Source organism: Ostrea edulis, chromosome 6 (genome assembly GCF_947568905.1).
Source record: "Ostrea edulis chromosome 6, xbOstEdul1.1, whole genome shotgun sequence".
Lineage (NCBI taxonomy): Eukaryota > Metazoa > Mollusca > Bivalvia > Ostreida > Ostreidae > Ostrea > Ostrea edulis.
Window position 1 is genome coordinate 43011075 of NC_079169.1, and position 25478 is coordinate 43036552.

The 25478-nt window shown below is 34.7% G+C and overlaps 2 protein-coding genes across 3 annotated transcripts in view; one reads left to right on the forward strand and one right to left on the reverse strand.

The window, feature by feature from the left end:
- Positions 1–5596, forward strand: part of LOC125648428 (beta-1,3-galactosyltransferase brn-like) — a 13842-nt gene extending 8246 nt beyond the window's left edge. For both annotated transcript variants that reach the window (XM_048875541.2, XM_048875540.2), the window contains exon 3: positions 692–5596. In XM_048875541.2, coding sequence (XP_048731498.1) covers positions 710–1774 — 1065 coding nt within the window. In that variant the 5' untranslated portion in view covers positions 692–709 and the 3' untranslated portion in view covers positions 1775–5596. The remainder of the gene's footprint in view (positions 1–691) is intronic.
- On the reverse strand, positions 1838–25024 carry LOC125647179 (perlucin-like). The gene is made up of 3 exons (XM_048873864.1): positions 24751–25024; positions 14870–15061; positions 1838–2079 (listed from the first exon to the last, which is right to left on the reverse strand). The coding sequence occupies exons 1-3, from the start codon at positions 25022–25024 to the stop codon at positions 1838–1840; spliced, it is 708 nt and encodes a 235-aa protein (XP_048729821.1).
- Between the last annotated feature and the right edge of the window lie 454 nt (positions 25025–25478).

Here is a 25478-nt window from a genome sequence, read left to right on the forward strand (position 1 = left end):
TTAAACATATTTCGTTAATGTTATTACAATAAAATAACAGAATTTAACTTGATATGCCTCAAACAATATTGTAACACTTATGTGAGATTTATATTTACTGATCTGGTTTGTCTGGTATCTACACTTATGTGAGATTTATATTTACTGATCTGGTTTGTCTGGTATCTACAGAGGATATTCCAAATGTGTGTTTAAGACTGAGTCAAGTTTCTAGCTTTATGAAGTTTAGGAATTGATAACTTGAATAAAAGAAAATTAAGACTTTGAATTTTGTATCTTCATCAATTCTCAATCTGAAGATGTCAATGTTTTGAAGATACAAATGAGAAACATTTGCAACTGCAGAAAAGGTCAGACATATATATCAAATCAATTTGCAAGGATCCTGATATAAATGTAGATTCAGGTGTATTCAGACCATAGCCCCCAGGTTCAAAGTGGGGTTCAAATTCTGAAGAGAAAATTAATATATTACAATATGTAGGAAAATTGTTTGAAAATGTTTTCAAGATCCACAAGGGTACTATTTATATCAAATTTACATGCAAGCAGTATCACCAGTGTAGATTAAATTAGTTTGTTCACTCCAAGGTCCCTGGGGTTAGGATGAGAGATACAATTAAATTTAATGGTTTATATGGGAAAGCCTTTTAAAAAGTTTTTTGATTTGTCTTGTTTTTCTCCATTTCAGATTTGGATGGCAGTTTAAATGACAGTCATGAGAGTGATACGCATACTTGGCAGCTATTCAAACATAGGGAAATTTAGTCACCTATACTTCAGCCTGTTGATATTTTGCATTATAAGTGTCTGTTACTTTGGATATATGGTGCACCAAAGTAATAAGTACACATGCGCAAATGAATTTGGATATACCCAATATAAATTTGACAATTTGGACAACATAACACTCAGTCCTGTTAACATTCATCACCATCAACTTCAACTTGTTGCTGAGTCCACATGTAAAGCCATTCCAGAGATATATTTACTAACAGTAGTGAAGTCTGCAACTAAAAACTTTAACAAAAGAAATTGCATCAGGCAGACTTGGGGAAGGGATAGTAATTCTGGGAACCGGAAGGTGATTTTTATCCTAGGATACAATGAAGAAGACCAAGAAAGAGTGAAATCGGAGTCAGAAAAGTTTAACGACATTGTTCAAGAAAATTTCCAAGATGGATACTGGAGCAACACACTTAAAATGGAAATGGCATTTAACTGGATTATAAAGTATTGTAGTAATGCTAGATATTCTGTCTTTGTGGATGACGATATGTATTTGAATGTGCCTAATGCTTTAAAATACCTTCATTCAGTAGATGAGAGTAAGATGGAGAATCTGTACAGTGGGCTTGTTGTGGAAGAGCCATTTCCTACTCGAGATTACTTCAATAAGCATTATATATCCAGACAAGATTATCCATTTGACTGTTTTCCTCCATACATACCATCAGGAACAGTTTTCTTTAACAAGGCTGTCATCCAAAAAATGCAGAAGCTAATCCCTTACATTCCACATTTTCGAGAGGATGATGTATATCTTGGCATGGTTGCACAAAAAGCAGGGGTAATTCCATCAAAACTTAATTTCCTCATTGGACTTGGGGATAGTAGATCAGACCTTAAATATTTGCCTTGTTTGATTTCTGATCATGGATATACTACTATAGAGATGTTTAAATCTGCGTACACTGAAACTCATTCTAAGAATTTATCAGTAGAAGCAATTATGGAGGTATGCATTCTAAACAACAAAGTTAAAGACCTGTAAAACAATGGCAAATTTAACATGCTATTTAAAATAACCTGAACATGCAGTCCATGTATAATGGATTTAAATCACATCTGACTGGCAAATGAACTCGATGAATCCCACCATACAGTCTATGTCATCCCATAGAAATTGTCCTCCTTCATTCCTCATGTAGACACAGTGCTGGATTCCGTTAGCATTGTCAGGTTGTCCTGGTAACCAATAAATTGACCCATTCAGCGAATGTTTTGAGTGAGTCCAAATGAAGTGCCCTTCGAACTTGATATCAGTCAATCCAATCCAGTACCAGAGGAAGGCAAAGTCTGCAGCAGAAGGGCAAAAATTAATACAAGCATCCACTTTGATGTTGTGTTAATTCTGTATGAGTGGATATTCACAACTTGTTTTACTATTTGTTTGTGTGATATGTGATTTTCACATGTAGAAGTGATATTTATTTGATTATTTTTCATTGAATTGATAAAGAAATTGTACACCATGGATTCACCTGAGCTGAAAGCTCAAGTGGGCTTTTCTGATCACCTTTTGTCCGTCCGTTTATCTGTAAACTTTTCACATTTCATCTTCTTCTCCAAAACCACTTAGCCAATTTCAATCAAACTTAGAAGAAATCATTCTTGAGTGAAGGAGATTTGAGTTTATTCAAATATATGTCTCCTTCAAAGTGGAGATGGTCATGAATAGGCTGGGGTCATTTAAAAATCTTCTCAAGAACCACTGGGCCAGAATAGTGGAAATTTACATGAAAGTTTCTTAACATAAAGTAGATTAAAGGTTAATCAGATCATGGACTTCGGGGATAGGGTGAGGCCACAATAGGGGATCAAAGTTTTACATGCTAATATATTGGGGTATAGGGTAAAAATCTTCTCAAGAACCAGTTGGCCAGAACAGTTGAAATTTACATTAAAGTTTCCAGACATAGAATAGATTTAATTTTGTTCAAATCATGATTCCCAGGGGTAGGGTGGGGCCCCAACATGGGATCAAAGTTGTATATGCTGATATGCATGTAGGAAAAATCTTTTGAAAAACATCTCTTGAACTATTTATGCTAGGGCTTTCATATTGTGTATATACATTCTATACAGCAAGACTTTTCATGTGATACAATGATATATGACCTTGACCTGGAAGTTTGACCTACTTTTATTAAAAAATTGACCCATTCAATATTTCCTTTACTATTTTTAACAAGTACGTCTCTCATATTTTGTATATATACTTCATTTGGCAAGACCTTTCATATCACTTGTAAACTTGAACTCGAAGTTTCAACTACTTTCAAGAAAACACCATATTAAATATATCGAGGGTCCATGTTTGCCCAACTCTCTATTTTGTATTGCTTGTAGGAGTTAAGAGATTGATCACTGTTTGTTATCTTCGCCTTTCATCAGGAAATATCTTAGGTAGGACTTTCATATTTTGTATATAGATTCTTTATGGCAAGACCTTGAAACGCAATGGTGTTTGATCTTTTGGCCTACTTTTCAAAAAAAAAAATGCTGACCTATTCAATATCCCCATAACTATTTAAGGTAGGGATTTCATATTTTTCGTTCGGGGGGGGAGGGGGGGGGGGTATTAGGAATCACTTTGTCCGTCTGTGCAGATTCGTGTCCAGGCCATAACTTCTTTGTTCTTTGACATAAGCTTACCATATTTGGCACACAGGTGGATCACCATGAGACGATGTGTCGAGTACCTTCATGACCGCTATATGACCTTGACCCTTGACCTCAAGGTCAAAATTAAAGGTTTACAATGGATTCATGTCCGGGCCATAACTTCTTTGTTCTTTGACATAGGCATACCATATTTGACACATAAGTGTATCACCATGAAATGATGTGTCGGGTACCTTCATGATCTCTATATGACCTTGAACTTTGACCTCAAGGTCAAAATTGATTATAGAGTTTTGACATTGTCATACCATAAGACATGGGTGTATCACCATAAGACTATGTGTCATGTACATTCATGATCTCTTTATAACCTTGACCTTTGATCTCAAGGTCAAAATTATAGGTTTATGCCATGGATTTGTGTTCGGACTATATCTTCCATTTTCTTCTACAAAGGCATACCATATTTTTACAATCGGGAAAGAGGTAATTTATACCTATTAACAACACCCTTTGGGAGATTGGGGTAAGTGAGGGGTATTCTTAGTGAGCATTGCTCACAGTACCTCTTGTTTATATAGATTTTTTGTGGTAAGACCTTGTTACTCCTTGAAATGTGACCTTGGAGTTGGACCTACTTTTTAATAATTTGACCTTTTCAATATCTCTTGACCTATTTAATGTAGATCTTTCATATTTTGTACAAAAATTTCTAATGGCAAGACCTTTTATTTCATACTTTCACCTTGTGGTTTACCCTTCCTGTAAGAAAAAGTAACATGTTAAATGTCTTCAGAACTATTCAGGGTAGGGCTCTCATATTTTGTATACAGATTCATTATGACAAAACCTTGTGATATGTGTGACCTTGACCTACTTTTTAAAAACCTGGCCTAATCAGTATCTCCTGAACTATTTAAGATATAGAGCTTTCATATTTTGTATATAGATATATTTCATTTCATATCATGATCTATGACTTTATGACCTTGTTTTTAACCAGTGCTAGTCAATACTCAATTATATTAATGTTGTGTGAATTCATTTTCAGTTATATCATGATCCTTTAGGGCCACAATATGGGGTCAAAATATATCGTGAAAATAAAGAATTGATAAAAAAAAATCATTTAAAAATCACAATTGCTGAACAACGGCAGGGCCAAGATGACTCAGGTGAGCGATTGGCCTCTTGTTTTATACTGATTATAATTGTTATTCTTTTTATTTAATTTGAATTGCATTTGTATTATGTAATTAGACTACCACAAATTTCTTTGTTTTGTGACAGAAAATGACATTTCTTTCCAATTTTTGATACTACATGTATATGATTTGATTTTTCTTTAATACATTTCATAGACTGAACACACCACAAAACAAAGTACTGAGAAGCACTAAACTTGGTTTGTAATGATGCTGTATGGATATACAAGACATAATAATACTACTAGCATACTAAAACATAATCCTCCACAAATGCCAATTGATGGAAAGAATAAAATATTGTGACACTTTTCTAAGCAATTATAAATACATGTTATACTAGTATTTAAGATGAAATGAGAGTTTTTATGAAATGGAAGAATGAAAAGGCCCAGATAATTAACAGTGAACACAGACCCCTGGACACACCTGAGGTGGGATCAGGTGAATAGGAGGAGTAAACACCCCCTGTTGACTTGTCACACTCACCCAAGCCCTATATCTTGATCAGGTAAACAAAATAATACCTAGTCAAAGTCAGTCTGTAAAGAACAGTCTAACAATTGATATGAAACATCTTTGACAGCATTTGATTCAATGACAAGTTGTATTGGTAAATTAGATCATTATGACGACCTAGGAATTTATTAATTATATACATATGTACATGTAACTATAAACAAGACTGTTGAAACCCCTGTAACATCAACTTGTTTGTCAGTAGCCTGCCACAATCTTAAAAACTGACCATATGCAGAACATGCTCATGCATATTAAATTAGTTGAGAGATATAAACACCTTATGCAGGTGATGATTTAATATTGCTACATAAATATAGGATGTTGACAGTGGAGAAACTGAAGTCATCCCGTTTGTCATAAAGTGGAGTTGTTATTTTGCTGTTTACAAAGAATATACAAGTATGAAAAGATTTTATATCTGGTATTAAAATGAACAATTCATATTGTTCAATCTAGTTAGATCCTTTATTGTAAGAATGACTTGCATGTATAATGGGACTGTAATGAAATGACCACAACTTGCATTGATACTTATCATACTTAAGGAATTTTGTTGAAAACTCATTTTGATATGTGAAAAACACACCTTTTTATTGAATAACATTTCAGAAGAATAATCTTTTTTCTCTCCCTCAATTTTGTCACACAATATGATCAATTCAAAACAAACATCTTTTTAAACCAATTAGTGAAATTACAGTATCAGCCAAAAGGACAAAGTAATTCAAAGCAATATTCTAAGTACAAATGTATATATATCTCAACAATCTCATGACTGTTTTCAAATGATTCCATAAGAATTCTCATTGATCTGATAAAATGTCAGATGTCTTGTTACATAATTTCAATCAAATCTAAGTGCATTTCTCGAAAATCTCAAATGATTTGAAAACAATTCCAAATCATCTTATTGGTTCTCACATACCGGGTATATGCCTCACGGCGTCTGATCTCATGAAATTCAGTTCAAAAATATTCTTTATTCTTTATCATTATCTGATGAAATCTCAGAAATAGGTCTCATCATCTCGATCAAATCTTAGTGTATAATCTCAATATATCTCATATTCTAAAGAAATACTAAATCAGATTAGTTAATCCTTCTTAGATTTCTAAAAATGTTATTTGTATTTTTAAAAAGTAATTTTACTTTTACTCTACAAGTATTACACTTCTTAAAACATGTAAATATGTGTCCTTTTCCGAAAACAATCCGAGATCTTTAATGTAATAACAATTAACAAGAGGCCCACATACCTTATCGATCACCTGAATACTAGTTAAAAGTATTATTAGTCTCAAGGGCTATGAAATCTAGAATAAACATTTCCTGTTCTGAATATTTAAACTAAATTCTAATGTTCAGCAACAGTATAAAACAAGATGTGTTCTTATTCAAATGCCCTCAAAGTGCATACACTGATGAAAGTCTTCATATAATATAATACATGTATTTTTATTGACATCAAACGATATCAAATTCTATATATATATATATTATATATATACACACAAACATACATACATAACACAGGCACTCGACGTTTTAAATATCTATAATTAAAAAAAATTGTCTTCCTGTAAACATAATATTATGTTTACAGGAAGACAATTTTTTTTATTATAGATATTTAAAACGTCGAGTGCCTGTGATACATAAATGCCAAGGATAACCCATGAAAGCTCGAAAGCTTATTTCCAAGGGCCTTTTGATGCACGGATGTTTGCGCTAGGGGGTCATTAACCCACGAGTCCGAATGAGCGACCACCATACCTTCTCACATACAACCACTGCCGATCACGGGGATCGGTGAGAAGCGAGAGCGCTACCCGGACACCCTTTCCACATGACTAAGGATGAAATGAAATGGCCCCAATATATCTATAAAAATAAACTTTCATGTTTTGTGTTAAAATTTACATGATTCAACTCATTAACATTTGTACTTTATGGTTACATGGAGCATACATCCCCCCCCCCCCCCCCCCCCCAAGCTGTAAAACTGAGTTTAAACTTGGGGTTTCCTCATTAGCTGAAATTCCCGCCGACATTTTGACACATCTGGAAATATATGGACGATAGTACATGTAGGTACGGTTAGATAATCTAGGCTTTGCTTGTATATTGTTAAAAAAATTTAATTTCGTATGGCCGTAATTGTAGCCCATATCGATATTTTAAAATAAAGATTAGCCTTCAATGTCGTACTTTAAACAGAGTGTATTCGAAACACACAGTGTAAATGTAATTTATTTACCAATGCACTAAATTTTGTTAAATTGTATTTAGTTATATACATGTACATGTGTAGTTATCATCAGAAATAAGTTTCTAAACAAGTAATTATATATTTTCAGTATTTGCATTATATGCAAAGTGGAATACACCTGAGTTTACTCGGAAGTCCTAAAATTGAAATAAATGATTTTACAATTGTTATTATTATTGTATCATAAATATATCCAATCCAGGGGCCCGTGCTACTCTAGGTGAGGATGAGAGGGCATTTGCATCCACTACATTATGAATATTTATACATGTAATATGACATTATGTAACAAAAATGACTTCTTTATATGACCTAGAAACCCACACTACTTGAGGTATCATGGCCTCTACTGGCATAGCGCAGGGTAAACTATGAACCCAAGGAAAGGTGAAGATAACGATCAATCTCATAATTCCCACAAGAAATACATGTACAAAATACAGAGTTGGGTAAACCCATACCCCTGGATATACCAGAGGTGGGACCAGGTGCCCAGGAGGATTAAGCATCCCGTCAACCGGTCACACCCACCGTGAACCCTATATCTTGATCAGATAAACGGAGTAATCCGTAGTCAAAATCAGTGTGCCAAGAATGATCTGACAATCGGTATTGAAACACGTCACACAACATTTGACCCAATGATAGGTTGTCTGTAGCCTGTCACTATCTAAAAACTGATCATAAGCAAAACAAGCTCTTGCATACCGAATCGGTTGTGAGATATAAACACCATATGCAGGTGATGATGGAATATTGTTACATATGGGAAGTTGACGATGTTGAAGCTGAAATCATCCCGTTTTTCATAAAGTTGAGTTGTTCGTTTGCGGTTAATATCTATTTTCAATAAAATATCTAAGTACGAAGCATATGTTGAGAAATCTGGTGTCTTTATTTCGAGTTAACAGGCAGCCGCGTAGCTGCCTATACGCAAGTACACAACTGCGTACACATCATTTTCAAGAGAGAGAGGAGAGGGGTCTTTGCCGTTAAAATATTTGTGCCTAAAATCAACTGCGTTACATAGTCCCAGTTTATAATTTAATCAACATGATAATGCCTATTCAATCAGATTTAGAACCCTTTTTGAATTTCAAATCATTAACACCATGTGGAATATCACCTGGATATGGGTTAGAATAGGTCCTCAGTACCCTTTGCTTGTCGTAAGAGGCGACTAAATGGGGCGGTCCTTTGGATGATACCGCAAAAACCGTGTCACAGCAAATGTGGTACGATATAGAACCTTCCCTGCTCAAAGGTCATAAGCACCGAGCATAGGCCAAAATTTTGTAGCCCTTCACCGGAAATGGTGACGTCTCCAAATGAGTGAAAAATTCTCGAGAAGGGCGTTAAACAATATACAATCAATCAATAATGTACATCATATATGTACATGTAGTTGACGGATTAGGATATTCTTTGTTGTCAGTAACATTTACCATATACATCTGTATACCATCAACAGGGGATGCTTACTCCTCTTAGGCACCTGATCCCACCTCTGGTGTGTCCAGGGGTCCGTGTTTGCCCAACTATCTATTTTGTATTGCTTGTAGGAGTTATGAGATTGATCACTGTTCGTTATCTTCACCTTGCATATACCAGTCAAAAACAAATTCGCAAAACGAATGATTGATTATTGTTTAACATCCCTCTCGAGAATATTTCACTCATATGGAGATGTCACCATAGCCGGTGAAGGGCTGTAAAATTTAGGCCTATACTCGGCGCTTACGGCCTTTGAGCAGGGAGGGATCTTTATCGTGCCACACCTGCTGTGATACGGGACCTCGTTTTTTGCGATTTCATCAGAAGGACCGCCCCATTTAATCGCCTCTTACGACAAGCAAGGGGTACTGAGGACCTATTCTAACCCGGATCCCCATGGGAACGTAAAACGAATGTAAAGTCAGTCAAAGTACAATGTACATACGATGAGTTGGCTTAATGAAACGCTTCAGAAAATGATTTTATGAATTCTTTTGGGTTTGCAAATTGACAAGAAACTCTGCTTCGCCCCTTGGGCTGGCTTAGCCCTGGACCCACTGGGAGCCTCAAGGAGGCCCCCAAACCCCTTGTCATGTATTGCGTATTTTCTTTTTGGCTACGCGCCTGACAGGGATATATCGATATATGAATGAAAATGATTATTGTTAATAGGTAAAACGTCGATATATCTAAATGTCAAGTTGAAGATATTTTTTCTTCTCATATGGTGTCTTTTTAATAAATTCTGATTCATAAGAATATAAATACAGGTCAGCTAATAAAGGAGCACAACTTGTGTCCATGGGAATTCCAACAGACTCTTGGAAGACCTGATCACCAAAGACTACGAAGTTATCTTCAATGAGGAACTCCAGCATATTTTTTAATTTCAACTTCAGAGTACTTGTGCGTGGAATCAGAGTGGTGTTTAATTTTGGGTGACTGATCACTAGATATGAATTATTCCATTTTTGTTGAAGAAGCAACTGTCAATGATGTCAAAAAGTCTAGTCTTTAATTTATCTTCAGAAATCTAATTAAAATCAGATCCTCTCAAACCTTTACACTAGAGAAGGATCTGACAGCATTACATTACATCATCATGTTATTGAGCAGCTACCTCATTAATATTCAGAATACATAATGAAATTCGTATTGTGGAGACGTTATAATCATTGCAACAAGAAATTGTGGAAGAAGACATTAGTCAAATGAGTTCTTGGTACATGTGTTTTGCAACAACTTATAATGAGTCGCTTGTTTATATTCCATACAGGACTTTCAACAATAGATGCACACTGGTGATATTTTAGTCTACAGTCAATGATAAATAACTTTACTAGGTTAAATAAGAAAACACGTTTGTACTTTTTTGTATGGATTGCCAGAACGCTTTTCTCTCAGTAGATTGATATAAACTATGGAGAAAAATTATAGCTTGCGCATACAAGGAAAACTATTTATTATCAGTAAATCTGTGGACAATAATGGGCAATAATTATGGTAATGTGAAATATTTTGTGAATATTTTCTAAATGCAGAAATACAATTATATAGTTTTTGGCTATATTTAGCTCTAAAGCTTCATAGTTATTTCGGATTTCAAACATTTCGGTTGAGCATCACTGAAGAGACATTATTTGTCGAAATGCGCATCTGGTGCATCTAAATTGGTACCGTATAAGTTTTACATCTATGTATGTTGGTTTCATCATGTGTGGCGATTTTGAATATGATATTATTAGAGAGAATTGTCCTAGCCTAGATATACAATATATAATCACATTCCTATTTGTTATGAACTATAATTTGAATATGTAATTCCGGAATAATGCGTTGGGTTTTATATTAGTATTGACATGCGCATGAATACACAATAATAGAGTAGTTCCTAAAGTGGCAGAAACCACGTTGTTTAATTTCTGCTGTTGTTGACCAAGTCAACCCTGTTCTGCCGAGCAGACATAACATATTGGCGACGAGGATGGCCAAATCAGTTATTGGACGAATTGAGGTATATGATAGCCATGTGGAAACGTGGGATTCATATAGTGAAAGGCTGGAACAGTATTTTCTGTGCAACGAGGTCAAAGTCGAGAAGAAAGTTCCCGCGCTATTGAGTTTGGTGGGAGGCCCCAACCTATCAGCTCTTGAGAGGCTTGACTGCGCCTAAAAAGCCCAGTGAATGTGAGTATGCTGAACTCATTAAAACACTCAGTGACCACTTGAACCCTAAACTCGTAGTTATATCTGAGAGATTCAGATTTTACAAGAGGGATCAACGTGAGGGAGAGAGTATACGTGATTACCTCGCACAGTTGCGCAAATTATCAGAACATTGTGACTTTAAACAAAACTTGAGTGAGTCGATTCGTGATCGCCTAGTCTGTGGACTTCGCAGTGAGGCCATACAAAACAAATTATTAGCGGAGAAAGATCTCACGTTGGAAATGGCGGTACAGATATCACAAGCTATGGAGACAGCGTCACGTGATGCCACCGAATTGCAAGCTAAGCACGTAGGCCTAGGTGTTAACAAGATTAATGTGAAACGTAAGGGATCCGGAGGACCTAAGCAGGGCACATCTCATCCGAAAGGTCAAGGACGTGGTGTAAGACAAGAAAAGTCGAAGGGGCAGAAATGTTTTCATTGTCATAGTACGCGTCATCACCCTAAGGACTGTTACTTTAAAGATGAACAATGCTACAAATGCAAAAAAAAAAAAAAATGGCCATTGCAAGAAAGTGTGCAGAAATAGAGCTGTCAACAGTCTAGAAGCCGAGAATAGTGATTACAGCTATGACTTTAACGAGAGTCTCGTAGCCACTCTGTATGTGAATTCCTTGGACAATACACACCTGAATGCCATTATTTTGGAGCCTATCATTCATAACAGGAAAATCCGTATGGAGTTAGACACTGGGGCCGCAGTATCAGTTATGTCAGAAAGGAAATTTCGTGAACATTTTCCTGACAAAGTTGACTGTCTAAAAAAGACACATTTGCGTTTACGTACATACACAGAGGAAGTGTTAAAACCCAAAGGTGTAGCACGTGTACCAGTTACGTACGAAAATCAAAGAAAGGAACTTAACCTATATGTTGTTCAAAAAGATGGGCCATCGCTATTTGGCCGAGAATGGTTAGCTCACATTACCTTGGATTGGCCTTCTATCAAATCTTTGTCAGTTGCAACAAGTAAAGTTTCAGGCACATGTTCAAAAGAGACAAAACAAAAGTTATCTGATATCTTGGGAAAACATGGACAGATGTTCAAGGATGACATGGGAACCGTTAAAGGAATCAAAGCGTCATTGAAACTGAAGGAAAGTGCACAACCCAAGTTTTGCGAAGCACGTCCCGTGGCGTATTCGTTGCCAACGGGCCCAGTCTCGTATCGTGTATAAGTGGCACCAGGTCAAACATGGAGACGACACATTGATCAGATTCAGGAGTTCGCGGCCAACGTCAGTGCATCAGATACACATATTACAAATGATATCTGTCAATCAGCAATCCGGTGCTATTCCCAGGCAGGACTCACAGCTTGATTCGCGAAGTCAAGATATCCGTCTGTCTAGTCAGGATAGTCAACCGCCTAGTCAAGAGGTCAGTACTCCACCTCAGATTCAGCAAACTGATCAGCGTTCAGAACCGAGAAGAAATCCAAGGCGCACAGCTGGTCCGCCAAGTCGTTACAAAGATTTTGTATCGTGCAAGTGATTCCGTTTATGGTTGCAGAGTTTCAGGGGCATAATAATCCCCTTGCAATATATTTGGGGCCAGAAAGGTCTCTTTTCTTTGTTTTTTTTAGTATTCATGTTAGCAATTATGTTGCACCGTGACTAAGTGTATTTTGTTCAGATTATGTGTTCAAGTTAATTGATTGAAAGCTTGTTATTATTACTGAAAGAAGAAAATATAATTTTGTCATTCTAGCGATGAACAGTGAATTATGATTAAAACAATTCAATCCTAACAATGAACTTTTAGCATTTGGACTTTTCCCCCATGGACTATCATATTGGGGGGGGGGGGGAGGAATGTTATAAACTATAATTTGAATATGTAATTCCGGAATAATGCGTTGGTTCTTATATTAGTATTGACATGCGCATGAATACACAATAATAGAGTAGTTCCTAAAATGGCAGAAACCACGTTGTTTAATTTCTGCTGTTGTTGTTCGAGTCAACCCTGTTCTGCCGAGCAGACATAACACTATTCATTTCTGAAAGCCAAGAAGAATTGAGCTACCAATGAAAAGAGACGATAACAAACTGTGACCAATCTCATAAATCCCATAAAGAATACAAAATTAAGAGTATGACAAACACGGACCCCTTGACATATCAGAGGTGAAATCATGTGACTAGGAGGAATAAATTAGTATGTAAAGAACGGTCAAACAATTAGTATGAAACACGTCAGACAGATCATTACAAGGACCATAGAATTTGCAAAATGCTTACTTTAAACGCGACTGTTGAAACCCCTGTAACATCAACTTATTTGTTAGTAGTATGTTTCGATTTATCATGCGTAGAACGTGCTCTCGCGTATCAAATCAGTTTAGAGACATATTATAAGGTGATAATGGAATATTGCTACATATATATTGGAAGCTGACAATGGAGAAGTTGATGTCATCCCGTTTATCATAAATTTGAGTTGTCAGTTTGCCGTTAACATCTATTTCCAATAAAACATCCAAATATGAAGCAGATGTGGAGTTCACTGGGATATCGAATCAACATTAATTAGCATACTTGATTCTAACAATCCGGCGTACCTGGGTTAACCGGCGACACATTTGATTGTGAACCGGAATTGCGCGCGCATCCCGCCGGGTAAGTCGATTGGGCCGGAAAATTTTGATAGGCGAAGGCGGCTTCAAGCTGGCGTCCTTGGACACAGTGGTATCGAGAGTTGCTTATTCTAAGGCATAATGTTTTTAATTTTTACATTGGTGAAATAAACATGATTTGTAAATATGTTGGTCATTTCTATGCCGAATAACGTTTACACAATAGAAAGTCAACATTTTTATTACTTTACTGTAGCCGGTTCACTTGATTCTTGGCTTAGTTCGATTCGGCCGGATTTTATCAGAATCAAGTATGCTAAATGTTAAATACACTTAGTGATTACTCCATAGTATGGCGTCTGAAGATTAATATACATTTATATATAGTTAGCTTTAGAAATTAGAGTAAAATTCTAATAATGAACGTTAATTGTACGACAATGAAGATAAAGAAATTGCATATACATTTGATGCTCTGTTTTAATCAATTACCCCTGGGTAGACCAAAAATTTGTTTGTGTGTTGTTTTATATGTCTCATTCGAGAATTTTTCACTCATGTAGAGATTGTATAATGGTTAACTTCCCTCTGTAGAATTGAAGGACTGTAAAATTTAGGCCTATGGCATACCTGCTGTGACACGGGGCCCCGGTTTTTAAGGCCAATTTAGTCGCCTCTTACGACAATCAAGAGTACAGTTCATGAGTTGTCATCAACATATTTTGCGCCTCACCGTGCGTAAGAGTTCAACAAAGGGAAATAACTATTGGTCAACTCGAAAATTGCGTATTGAACCCGGGGCATACTCTCTCTGTCTCTCTCTCTCTCTCTCTCTCTCTCTCTCTCTCTCTCGCGCGCGCGCGCCCCCGATTGCGAAGCGAGCACCCTACCCATTAAGCTACGGCGACCGGTGTAGTATTGATTATTGAATGGTTCAAAATTTTAAATACGATTTGAAAATTTGCAATGAGATTGGATTGACAAAGGGAGAAAATATAAACCATGATGTGGAGAGGAAATAGATACTAGTATATGGAAATGTGTAATATTTACATAGAAGATGATATATGTACTTACAATGAAATAGACGGACGACTAACACTTTAAAAATACTTTAAAAAAAAAGCTTGAATGAGCAAACATTGGAATGCAATTTACATACAAGGGTCTTGGTAGTTGTTGAATTTCGTCATAAGGAGAGACAAAATTTGATGGTCACTCATATCCAATAGCCAGGCATTTTCGGAAATGCAATAAGATTGTGCATTATTCCACGTCCTCCTTTTTTCTTTAATGCTGAAGCAGGTATTAGCACTACGCTCATATATGTAGGCAGGCCCGCCGATACATGCCACTGAAATTGAAACACGAGAGTATAAAAATGTATGACTATGGGAAGTCATTTTTACTGAGATTTTACAATAAGCTAGCCTTTGTAATTTACGGTTTTCATTTATGTTTCTGAATCCAAGACTATGATATGGAATTCATCAGTAGTCATAGTTTAGGTTCATGAACTACATTTCAAACGATCATAAACTACATACTGATAAACAGTCCTAAATAGTGGTTTTGAGCCTCAGACTTATGGAGCGCCAAATTAACATAAACTCATATAATTAAAGATAACTTCAATTATTTGAAGATATCATCAATTCATTTGATGCGCGCAACAATTTTATTAAATATCTCTTCAAATAAATAATGATATCTTCAATTCTGAATTATTGCGCGCATTAATTGAATTGATGATAACATTAATTCTTCAGCTGAATTGACGCGAGCTTTAATTGAAATAATGATCTCTTCAAATGAATTAATGATATCAACAATTGAATTGATGCGCGCTACAATTCAATTGAAGAGAGCATTAATTGATATAATGCGCGCATTAAACCAATTGATGAGAGCAATAATTGAATTGATGCGCGCATTAATTCAATTATTGCTCTCTTCAATTGAATTAATGATATCTTTAATTCATTTGAAGAGAGCAATAATTCTTTTAGAGAGAGCAACTATGTAATTAAAGATATCTTCAATTCAACATATCCACAATTGAATTAATGATCTCTTTAACTGAATTGTTGCTCTCTTCAAAAAGAATTGATGCGCGCATTTATTCCTTATATAATAGCATTGTAAATAATTAAAGATATCTTCAATTGAATTAAAGAGATCATTAAATTATTCATACCGAGGTCTAAATTAATTATTGAGAGCAATATTTCTACGAATTTGATGCTCTCATCAATAGAATTGAAGAGAGCAATAATTGAATTAATACACCAAATCTATTATTGTTCTCATTAATTCAATTGATGCACGCATTAATTCGATTGATGAGAGCAATAATTAAATTGAAGTGCGCATTAATTCATTTGACTGCTTATAGGAGTTATGAGATTGATCACTGTTCGTTATCTTCACCTTGCATGAGAGCAATAATGATTTAATGCGCGGATTAATTCTATTAAAGAGAGCAATAATTGAATTGATGATATATTCAAATAATTGAAGATATCTTCAATTATTGAAGATATCTTCAATTATTTGAGTTTATGTTAGTTTGGCGCTCCATACAGACTTCCGTACTATATTATGCAAAAAAAATTGTCAAACATCTAGCGTCACTTCTGTTAAAACACACATCGAACGTTACTAAACTTTCTAATTCTTTTTAGCAAAATTAATTCTTTGCATGTAAAAACTTACTATAGATAAGTCTTTATTAAATGAAATATTTCAGGTAGTTTTCGAATTGAAAGCGACGAAATTCAAATATTGTGATATGCATATTTTACGCGCCATTGTTTCACATCATATGCGACCTTGAGCGAGAGGATTCGAAAACAGCTGTTAGCCATTTTACAATCTAATTAAAATCAGATCTTCTCTAACCCTTACACTGACAGCATTGCGTTTGGGGTTATGTTATTTCATCTTTAACTCTTGACCAATCAATTGACGGCTTTCGCTAACATGAAAATTTTGTAGTGAAGCACGGAAGAATAATCGAAGATGGTGGCGGCCATGAGCGATGTTGGAACACCACAGAAAATATATTTTGACGATAATGGATATATAGTATCTACGATCTTCCGTTGTTCTTCCTTTAACGCTGGAATTCGTTTACATGTTTCATAGATCGATGTCATCTTTTATGAACAATCCAAATACGCTTCAATAAAACGATTCCTGATTGGTCCATGATATCATTCTCCAGTATAACGGTTTGAGAAGATCTGATTTTACATGTAATATTAGATTGGTCATTTTGTAAACGGATCGACATACAAGGAAATTTTCATGTTACAGTTTGTAGATAACATTGTATTTGGGTGGGGGGGGGATTGGGTTGTGGCTTACGGGTGTACTAGCTGTCAGAAGAAGGGTTGTAGACTGTGTTTTTCAATTTTCCGAACCAAGGTTTGAGGAAAAAGACTTGGGTTTTTTTTTGGTTGATGCGAGGACTTCGTCATAAAAAAAAATTCATATAGTTTTCAATAATAAAAAAAAAAAAAAAAAAAAAAAAAAAAGAAACTATTGAAAATGGTGACACGGAATGCCCTCTCGAAAATGTTCTTCCATTTGGAACAGTTATAATTTACGTCGTATATCTTGTAATAAATAATGAAGTTAAATGTAAGTATTCAAATATTAAAAACATAATTATCTAAAACGCCGGATGGCATCACAAAAGACATTAAAATCATGCATCGTTCCAAATAGTCAATGTATTAGAATGGTTGTATCCTACGTTTTACTTTCATAGAATGGTTGTATCCAGCGTTATATTTTAATGATCGCAAAATTTTCTTCCTGACGTTTATGGTATTCATTTGTAATGATGTCTTTTCATTGATGTAATTGAATTTTAGGTGGTTTTTCTGTTTTCTAAAATAAATGAAGAAAACAAGCGACAGAGACCAATGTACACGACATTTTCTGGCTGTGTTGAAGTGTTTGAGCATGTGGTAGGGGATCTGACCGAATGCTATATATTATTCGAACCAGAATTCATTGCGTCACCTGATAGGCTATTTAATCCTTAAGAATTATCTTTATAAAGAAAATTATGGCCACTTTCTAACCCCTTCTCACGGACATCTACACTCTCTAGTAAATTGCCGCAAGGATTGGTTGTACTCTGTGTTAAAAACACGATTGTATCCTTCATAGGGATGGTTGTATCCAAATGACGTTTAGCCACAGTGGAAAAGGACATACGAGAAATTCAGGATTTATATTAAATTTTGTCAATCCATCACCATCGAGCAACATGCCGCATCAACACGGAAAACAGCGGGCTACAAGTATCGCAGCGAGCGAAAACGAGCGACCAAAAAGGCGGAGGTCTGGTAATAGGAATCGGGCAAAGATCTGCTAATAGGAATCGGGCAGAGATGGTAAGCAGCCAGTTGGTCACCCGCACTCAGCTTGCTCAGAATCAAAAGGAAAGCACAGGATCGAGTAGATCTATGGATGGAATTAACGACGAGGCTTTGTCGCCTCCGGTTATGGTTCAGGAGTCTCAGTCGTTGATCGAGCCTACACCCATCCCCCTTTCGTAAGGCGGACAACAACGCACATGGAAATGCCCAGATCGAGGCTACAACCAGTACATTGAGCACAGGTATAAGCATAGACATGACAGGCAAGAGGGGAGGACTGTATCCATCAGTAGTGATACTGGTTTTAATGTCAGAAATCAGCAGGACGTAGGTTTTGAGATAAGGAGTCAATCATGTGTTGGGGGTCTCGTTCTACAGCAGCAGGTGCAAGTTAATCGCCCACCAGTAGATATAAGAATTTGTTACCCAATATGCATTCACGTGCCTCAGTCCATTAGCTAGAAGATTTGGGCGTGTTTTTATATCGACCTTGCATTGCTGTTAAAAAGGCTCGGGACCTACATACCGATTTCCATACCACACACGAAATAGTGATCAAAAATGGTCAGTCATTGTTGAGAAACAGCATCTAAAGCCCATATATGACATACAAGCTTGGACTACAGCATTCATCATTTATATGTCGATATATCTGGAGAAATTTCCAGACAAAACTCAAGAGATGCTAAGATACATATACAACATACGATTAGCTGCCAGCAGAGTAGGTCATACGGGGTGGGCTAGTTACGTCGAAAATACCGCCTCAAGAAGGAGCATCACCCTGGGTCTGATTATGAGTTGTGGGTTATGTACGCTAACGTAGAACCAAGTCAACCTTTACAACTTACAAGTACTAATTAACAATTCGACAGTTCAAAACAGATCAATTGAGCCCGTCGACAATCTTATTTTTACTAGAAAAATAAGGGGGCCCAGTTTGTCCGGTCTCTTCATTGTCTAAATTCTCAGCGGTAAGAAATTATTAGTCCACCTCGATGGTAATCTCCTAACGTGTTATCAGTTTGCATCTATTTTGACCAAAACCTTACAATTCTGCAACATAAACAAGAAGAAATTTAGGACACACTTGTTGCGAATTGGGGCAGCAACAGAGGCAGTGATGAGGGGTATCCCAGATCATGCAGATGTAGTAATCAAACAATGGGGCAGATGGAAGTCAGGGGCGTACACTCCTTACATTAGATTGTCTTGATATTATGCACTTTGATTTTACGTGTGTGTATGATGTAGATGTGTCATGTCGTTTATGCACCATACTAACAAATTATACCAGTTTTGCAGGAAAACCAACAGTAGTCTGGATAATGGGATCCTCTATTGTCCATTGGGATGCCTGTAGCATTAACAGTCGTCTCGGAGGGAGGCATCTTACACTCAAAGTTAAGAACATCCGAATATTTTGATTTGGGATCAGAAACATGAAATGGGAACAGTTCGACAACTTGATTAATGTAAACTAGGGACTAACCCTGCACCTAAGTATTTGATAGTACTCTTGGTATCCAATGATCTGGGGATTCTACCTAGGTTTCATGTTCTCTCCTGCGTTGCAAAGTACTTGTCTCAGTTATGACCATCATTTGGTCAGACATACAACAACGCTTGTATTGGCACAATGCCAAAAGTGCCTCTAAAGTTGATGCTATGCGCAAGGGCATCGCACGCAGGGTAAAACACTTTCTTAAAATTGAGTGGGGTGTCATTAGACATCAAACTATTACATTTGCCGAGAAAAGGCTATTGAGGTACAACGGCATCCATCTTAACGACTTGGGCAATGTTGTGCTTCTCCATCATGTGTTGGGGGTCTCGCACTAGGGGAGCACATGCAAGTTTGTCACCCAAAGCATTTTTACTTTAAATAAATGCCGAAAGGGGCTGGGTTGACTGGTAGATTAGTCTCATTTGAAGTGGTAGTTTGTATAACTCGTTCTTACATATATTAAATGTTTGGTTTTCCCCCCCAAAGGATCGGTGGGTTAGATTCGACATACATTAAACATTTGAACACCGATAACGCGTTGTTGGCGGGTGATCTTGTATTTAGACAAGTCCATTTGGGGGAACTCTGGGATTACCACGATTGAGGATTTCGTTTATACCTGGCTCTGTGCTCTGGGTATTCCACCTTCAGTACTGGGGGATGTGTGGGTCACCAAGGGCAAGTTTTGTGGCTTACTTGCGTGTATGGCACCAGGGGAGGCAGGATAGAGTGAGGGCCTGCTTGATTTCCTCTTCATATATGGTATTCTCTCTTGTTACGGTACCAAAAGGTCTCGCTCATCACGGTTACCCGTGGGTGCACCTCCTGCCAATTGAAGGCCAGTGACCCTTCAGCCAGTCGGTGAATCTCTAGGTTCCGCCGGGGGAACTTACACATGGTATAGACAGATTGTGACAAATACCACAAAATTGTAAGTACCCTTGTTCATTCAATAAAGGTTTATATTTATACGATTTGTTGTATTACATACTGCATCTGGAATTAATTGCACTTTATCAAAAAACAAAAGAACGTCAATTACAAATGTTTAAAGGAGTAACCTTCCCAAATAATGTTTAGACAGCGACCCATGTAAACATTTACTCGCAGTTGCCGATTTCATACTCACTTTTCTCGCTACATTCTTGGGTACTTACATCGCTATTTGTATGCACTGGTGGCTAAAACATACATGCATATACGGTTTGAGTTTGAATGTTAAGATTCGGGTGTCACCATCGAAATAAATGTTGTTCGTGTTAAATGAAATTTGACTTTTTAAAAGATATCTAAGATCAGCTGATCGAAGAATATCGCATGTGAAGTCACTGTACCACATAACTACTTAAATAATCAACGGGATTTTTACAATCAGGGCTGAGATTTAAATCCGTATTCATGATTGTGACTAATTATTGTATTATTTCGGCGAACTACCTTAGAATTAATTACTATCTGCATAAGAACGACAAAGTGAACGTTGGAAACATTCGATGTGTCCTTTAATGACTGCTGGTTTTGCATCGGTGGTCTTTCGTTTTGCAACGTAGTCTCTTAATAATAATCTTTATGTTTAAAGTCGGACATACATAATGAACATTAGCTATATACTATACATAATTAACAATTAACATTAGCTAAATACTATACATAATAAACAATTAACATTAGCTATATACTATACATAATTAACAATTAACATTTGCTACATACTATACATAATTAACAATTAACAGCTATATACTATACATAATTAACAATTAACATTAGCTACATACTATACATAATTAACAATTAACAGCTATATACTATACATAATTAACAATTAACATTAGCTATATACTATACATAATTAACAATTAACATTTGCTACATACTATACATAATTAACAATTAACAGCTATATACAATACTTAATTAACAATTAACATTAGCTATATACTATACTTAATCAACAATTAACATTAGCTATATACTATACTTAATCAACAATTAACATTAGCTATATACTATACATAATTAACAATTAACATTAGCTACATACTATACATAATCAACAATTAACATTAGCTACATACTATACATAATCAACAATTAACATTAGCTACATACTATACATAATAAACAATTAACATTATCTACATACTATACATAATTAACAATTAACATTAGCTATATACTATACTTAATCAACAATTAACATTAGCTATATACTATACATAATCAACAATTAACATTAGCTATATACTATACATAATCAACAATTAACATTAGCTACATACTATACATAATTAACAATTAACATTAGCTATATACTATACATAATCAACAATTAACATTAGCTATATACTATACATAATCAACAATTAACATTAGCTATATACACATAATTAACAATTAACATTAGCTACATACTATACATAATCAACAATTAACATAAGCTATATACTCTACATAATCAACAATTAACATTAGCTATATACTATACATAATTAACAATTAACATTAGCTATATACTCTACATAATCAACAATTAACATTAGCTATATACTATACATAATCAACAATTAACATTAGCTATATACTATACATAATCAACAATTAACATTAGCTACATACTATACATAATCAACAATTAACATTAGTTACATACTATACATAATCAACAATTAACATTATCTATATACTATACATAGTTAACAATTAACATTAGTTACATACTATACATAGTTAACAATTAACATTAGCTATATACTATACATAATCAACAATTAACATTAGTTACATACTATACATAATCAACAATTAACATTAGCTATATACTATATATAATCAACAATTAACATTAGTTACATACTATACATAATCAACAATTAACATTAGCTATATACTATACATAATCAACGATTAACATTAGTTACATACTATACATAATCAACAATTAACATTAGCTATATACTATACATAATCAACAATTAACATTAGTTACATACTATACATAATCAACAATTAACATTAGCTATATACTATACATAATCAACAATTAACATTAGTTACATACTATACATAATCAACAATTAACATTAGCTACATACTATACATAATCAACAATTAACATTAGTTACATACTATACATAATCAACAATTAACATTAGCTATATACTATACATAATCAACAATTAACATTATCTATATACTATACATAATCAACAATTAACATTAGCTACATACTATACATAATCAACAATTAACATTAGCTACATACTATACATAATCAACAATTAACATTAGCTATATACTATACATAGTTAACAATTAACATTAGCTATATACTATACATAATCAACAATTAACATTAGCTACATACTATACATAATCAACAATTAACATTAGTTACATACTATACATAATCAACAATTAACATTATCTATATACTATACATAGTTAACAATTAACATTAGTTACATACTATACATAATCAACAATTAACATTAGCTACATACTATACATAATCAACAATTAACATTAGTTACATACTATACATAATCAACAATTAACATTATCTATATACTATACATAGTTAACAATTAACATTAGTTACATACTATACATAATCAACAATTAACATTAGCTACATACTATACATAATCAACAATTAACATTAGTTACATACTATACATAATCAACAATTAACATTATCTATATACTATACATAGTTAACAATTAACATTAGCTACATACTATACATAATCAACAATTAACATTAGCTATATACTATACATAATTAACAATTAACATTAGCTATATACTATACTTAATCAACAATTAACATTAGCTATATACTATACATAATCAACAATTAACATTAGCTATATACTATACATAATCAACAATTAACATTAGCTACATACTATACATAATTAACAATTAACATTAGCTATATACTATACATAATTAACAATTAACATTAGCTATATACTATACATAATCAACAATTAACATTAGCTATATACACATAATTAACAATTACCATTAGCTACATACTATACATAATCAACAATTAACATTAGCTACATACTATACATAATTAACAATTAACAATAGCTACATACTATACATAATTGACAATTAACATTAGCTACATACAATACATAATCAACAACTAACATTAGCTACATACTATACATAATCAACAATTAACATTATCTACATACTATACATAATCAACAATTAACATTATCTATATACTATACTTAATCAACAATTAACATTAGCTATATACTATACATAATCAACAATTAACATTAGCTACATACTATACATAATTAACAATTAACAATAGCTACATACTATACATAATTGACAATTAACATTAGCTACATACAATACATAATCAACAACTAACATTAGCTACATACTATACATAATCAACAATTAACATTATCTACATACTATACATAATCAACAATTAACATTATCTATATACTATACTTAATCAACAATTAACATTAGCTATATACTATACATAATCAACAATTAACATTAGCTATATACTATACATAATCAACAATTAACATTAGCTACATACTATACATTGTAAACAATTAACATTAGTAAGATGTCTTTTTATGGGAGGAAACAGGAGAAACCCCACGTGTCCGAGTGGCCAACCACCATACTCTCTCGCATACAGCCACCGCCGATCAAGTTCGGGTCGCAGCGATGAGTGCGTTAACCACTACCCAAACACCCAGGTTAATTTTACAACGAAGTCTATGGCGTGTAAAACGTTGCTATATTCGATAATCTTATGATGTATGTTCAATATTTTGTGATGTATGTTCAATATCTTGTGGTGTATGTTCAATATCTTGTGATGTATGTTCAATACTAATAAGCATCCTACAGTGTGTATAGTGGTCCAACAGCAGGGTTTACCTAATTGTCCCAGTGAGATCTCAGTTATGGAATGTGGCTCAGATGAACACTGTGGCTCCATGGACTTCTTGCTCTCATCATGGTATAGCATAGATTGTACGGTAGTGGGCAGTAGAGATGGAGTTTCTGTCTATCAGCATTCATAATCAATGAAAACTTAAATGTGCAGTTACGTAAAAGGCTTTTTAAAAAAAATCTACTCACCTTTGAAATACACCGTTTTGGGGGATATTTCACTAATTGCATCAGACAAGTCCAGAAACACAGAAGAATGACCCTGACAGAACCGCTTGGAGTTCTGATAGAAAAATGAAACACAGGATTCATCCTGCAGACAGATATAGGAGCAGGCGGTCCGACTGTGGGCTTCTGTTCGCCAGAGATAGTGTCCTACACTTATTCTGCCTTTCCATTCCGACACTTCAGTCCAAAAGAAAGAGTTTCTGCTCAACGTCTCTAAAAGTTCAACCAAATTCATTTGCCAGAATGTGTTGAGTCACGCATAATTAGAACTGAATGCTGCGGGTAGTCTGCGACCACAGCTAGATATGCACCAATACCCATCAATTACAATAAAATCATCATAGTAAAGAAATTATGATATTGCAATACGAAATGCAAAATGATTTTTTTTCCCTGCATCAAGACTAATTGCCTCCCACTTTTGGATTTGTTTGTCTGCCTGTTCGTCATTTTCTTTCGTTTCCAGACTATACTAGTATCTCTGAGTCTTTTGCAATGAACTTTCATACAATAACTTCTTACGAGTTGAAGAAGACACCTACTGGTTTTGAGGTAAAAGACCAGGTCAGATATTACTTAAAATGGTTTCCAAACGATAAATTTTGTTTTTTCCAACCTAAGTTATCTTGTGCACTCAAAGGTTTATCTTCTCTTAGATAATAAAGTTTAAACATGCTAATTGACATTGT

Coding starts and splice junctions, on each gene's coding strand:
- LOC125647179 (XM_048873864.1), bottom strand. CDS start 25,024: ATGAATTTGGTTGAACTTTTAGAGACGTTGAGCAGAAACTCTTTCTTT. Junction 15,062..24,750: donor CAAAACGGTGTATTTCAAAG/GTGAGTAGATTT, acceptor TTTCAATTTCAG/TGGCATGTATCGGCGGGCCT. Junction 2,080..14,869: donor CAACAACTACCAAGACCCTT/GTATGTAAATTG, acceptor CTTCTGCTGCAG/ACTTTGCCTTCCTCTGGTAC.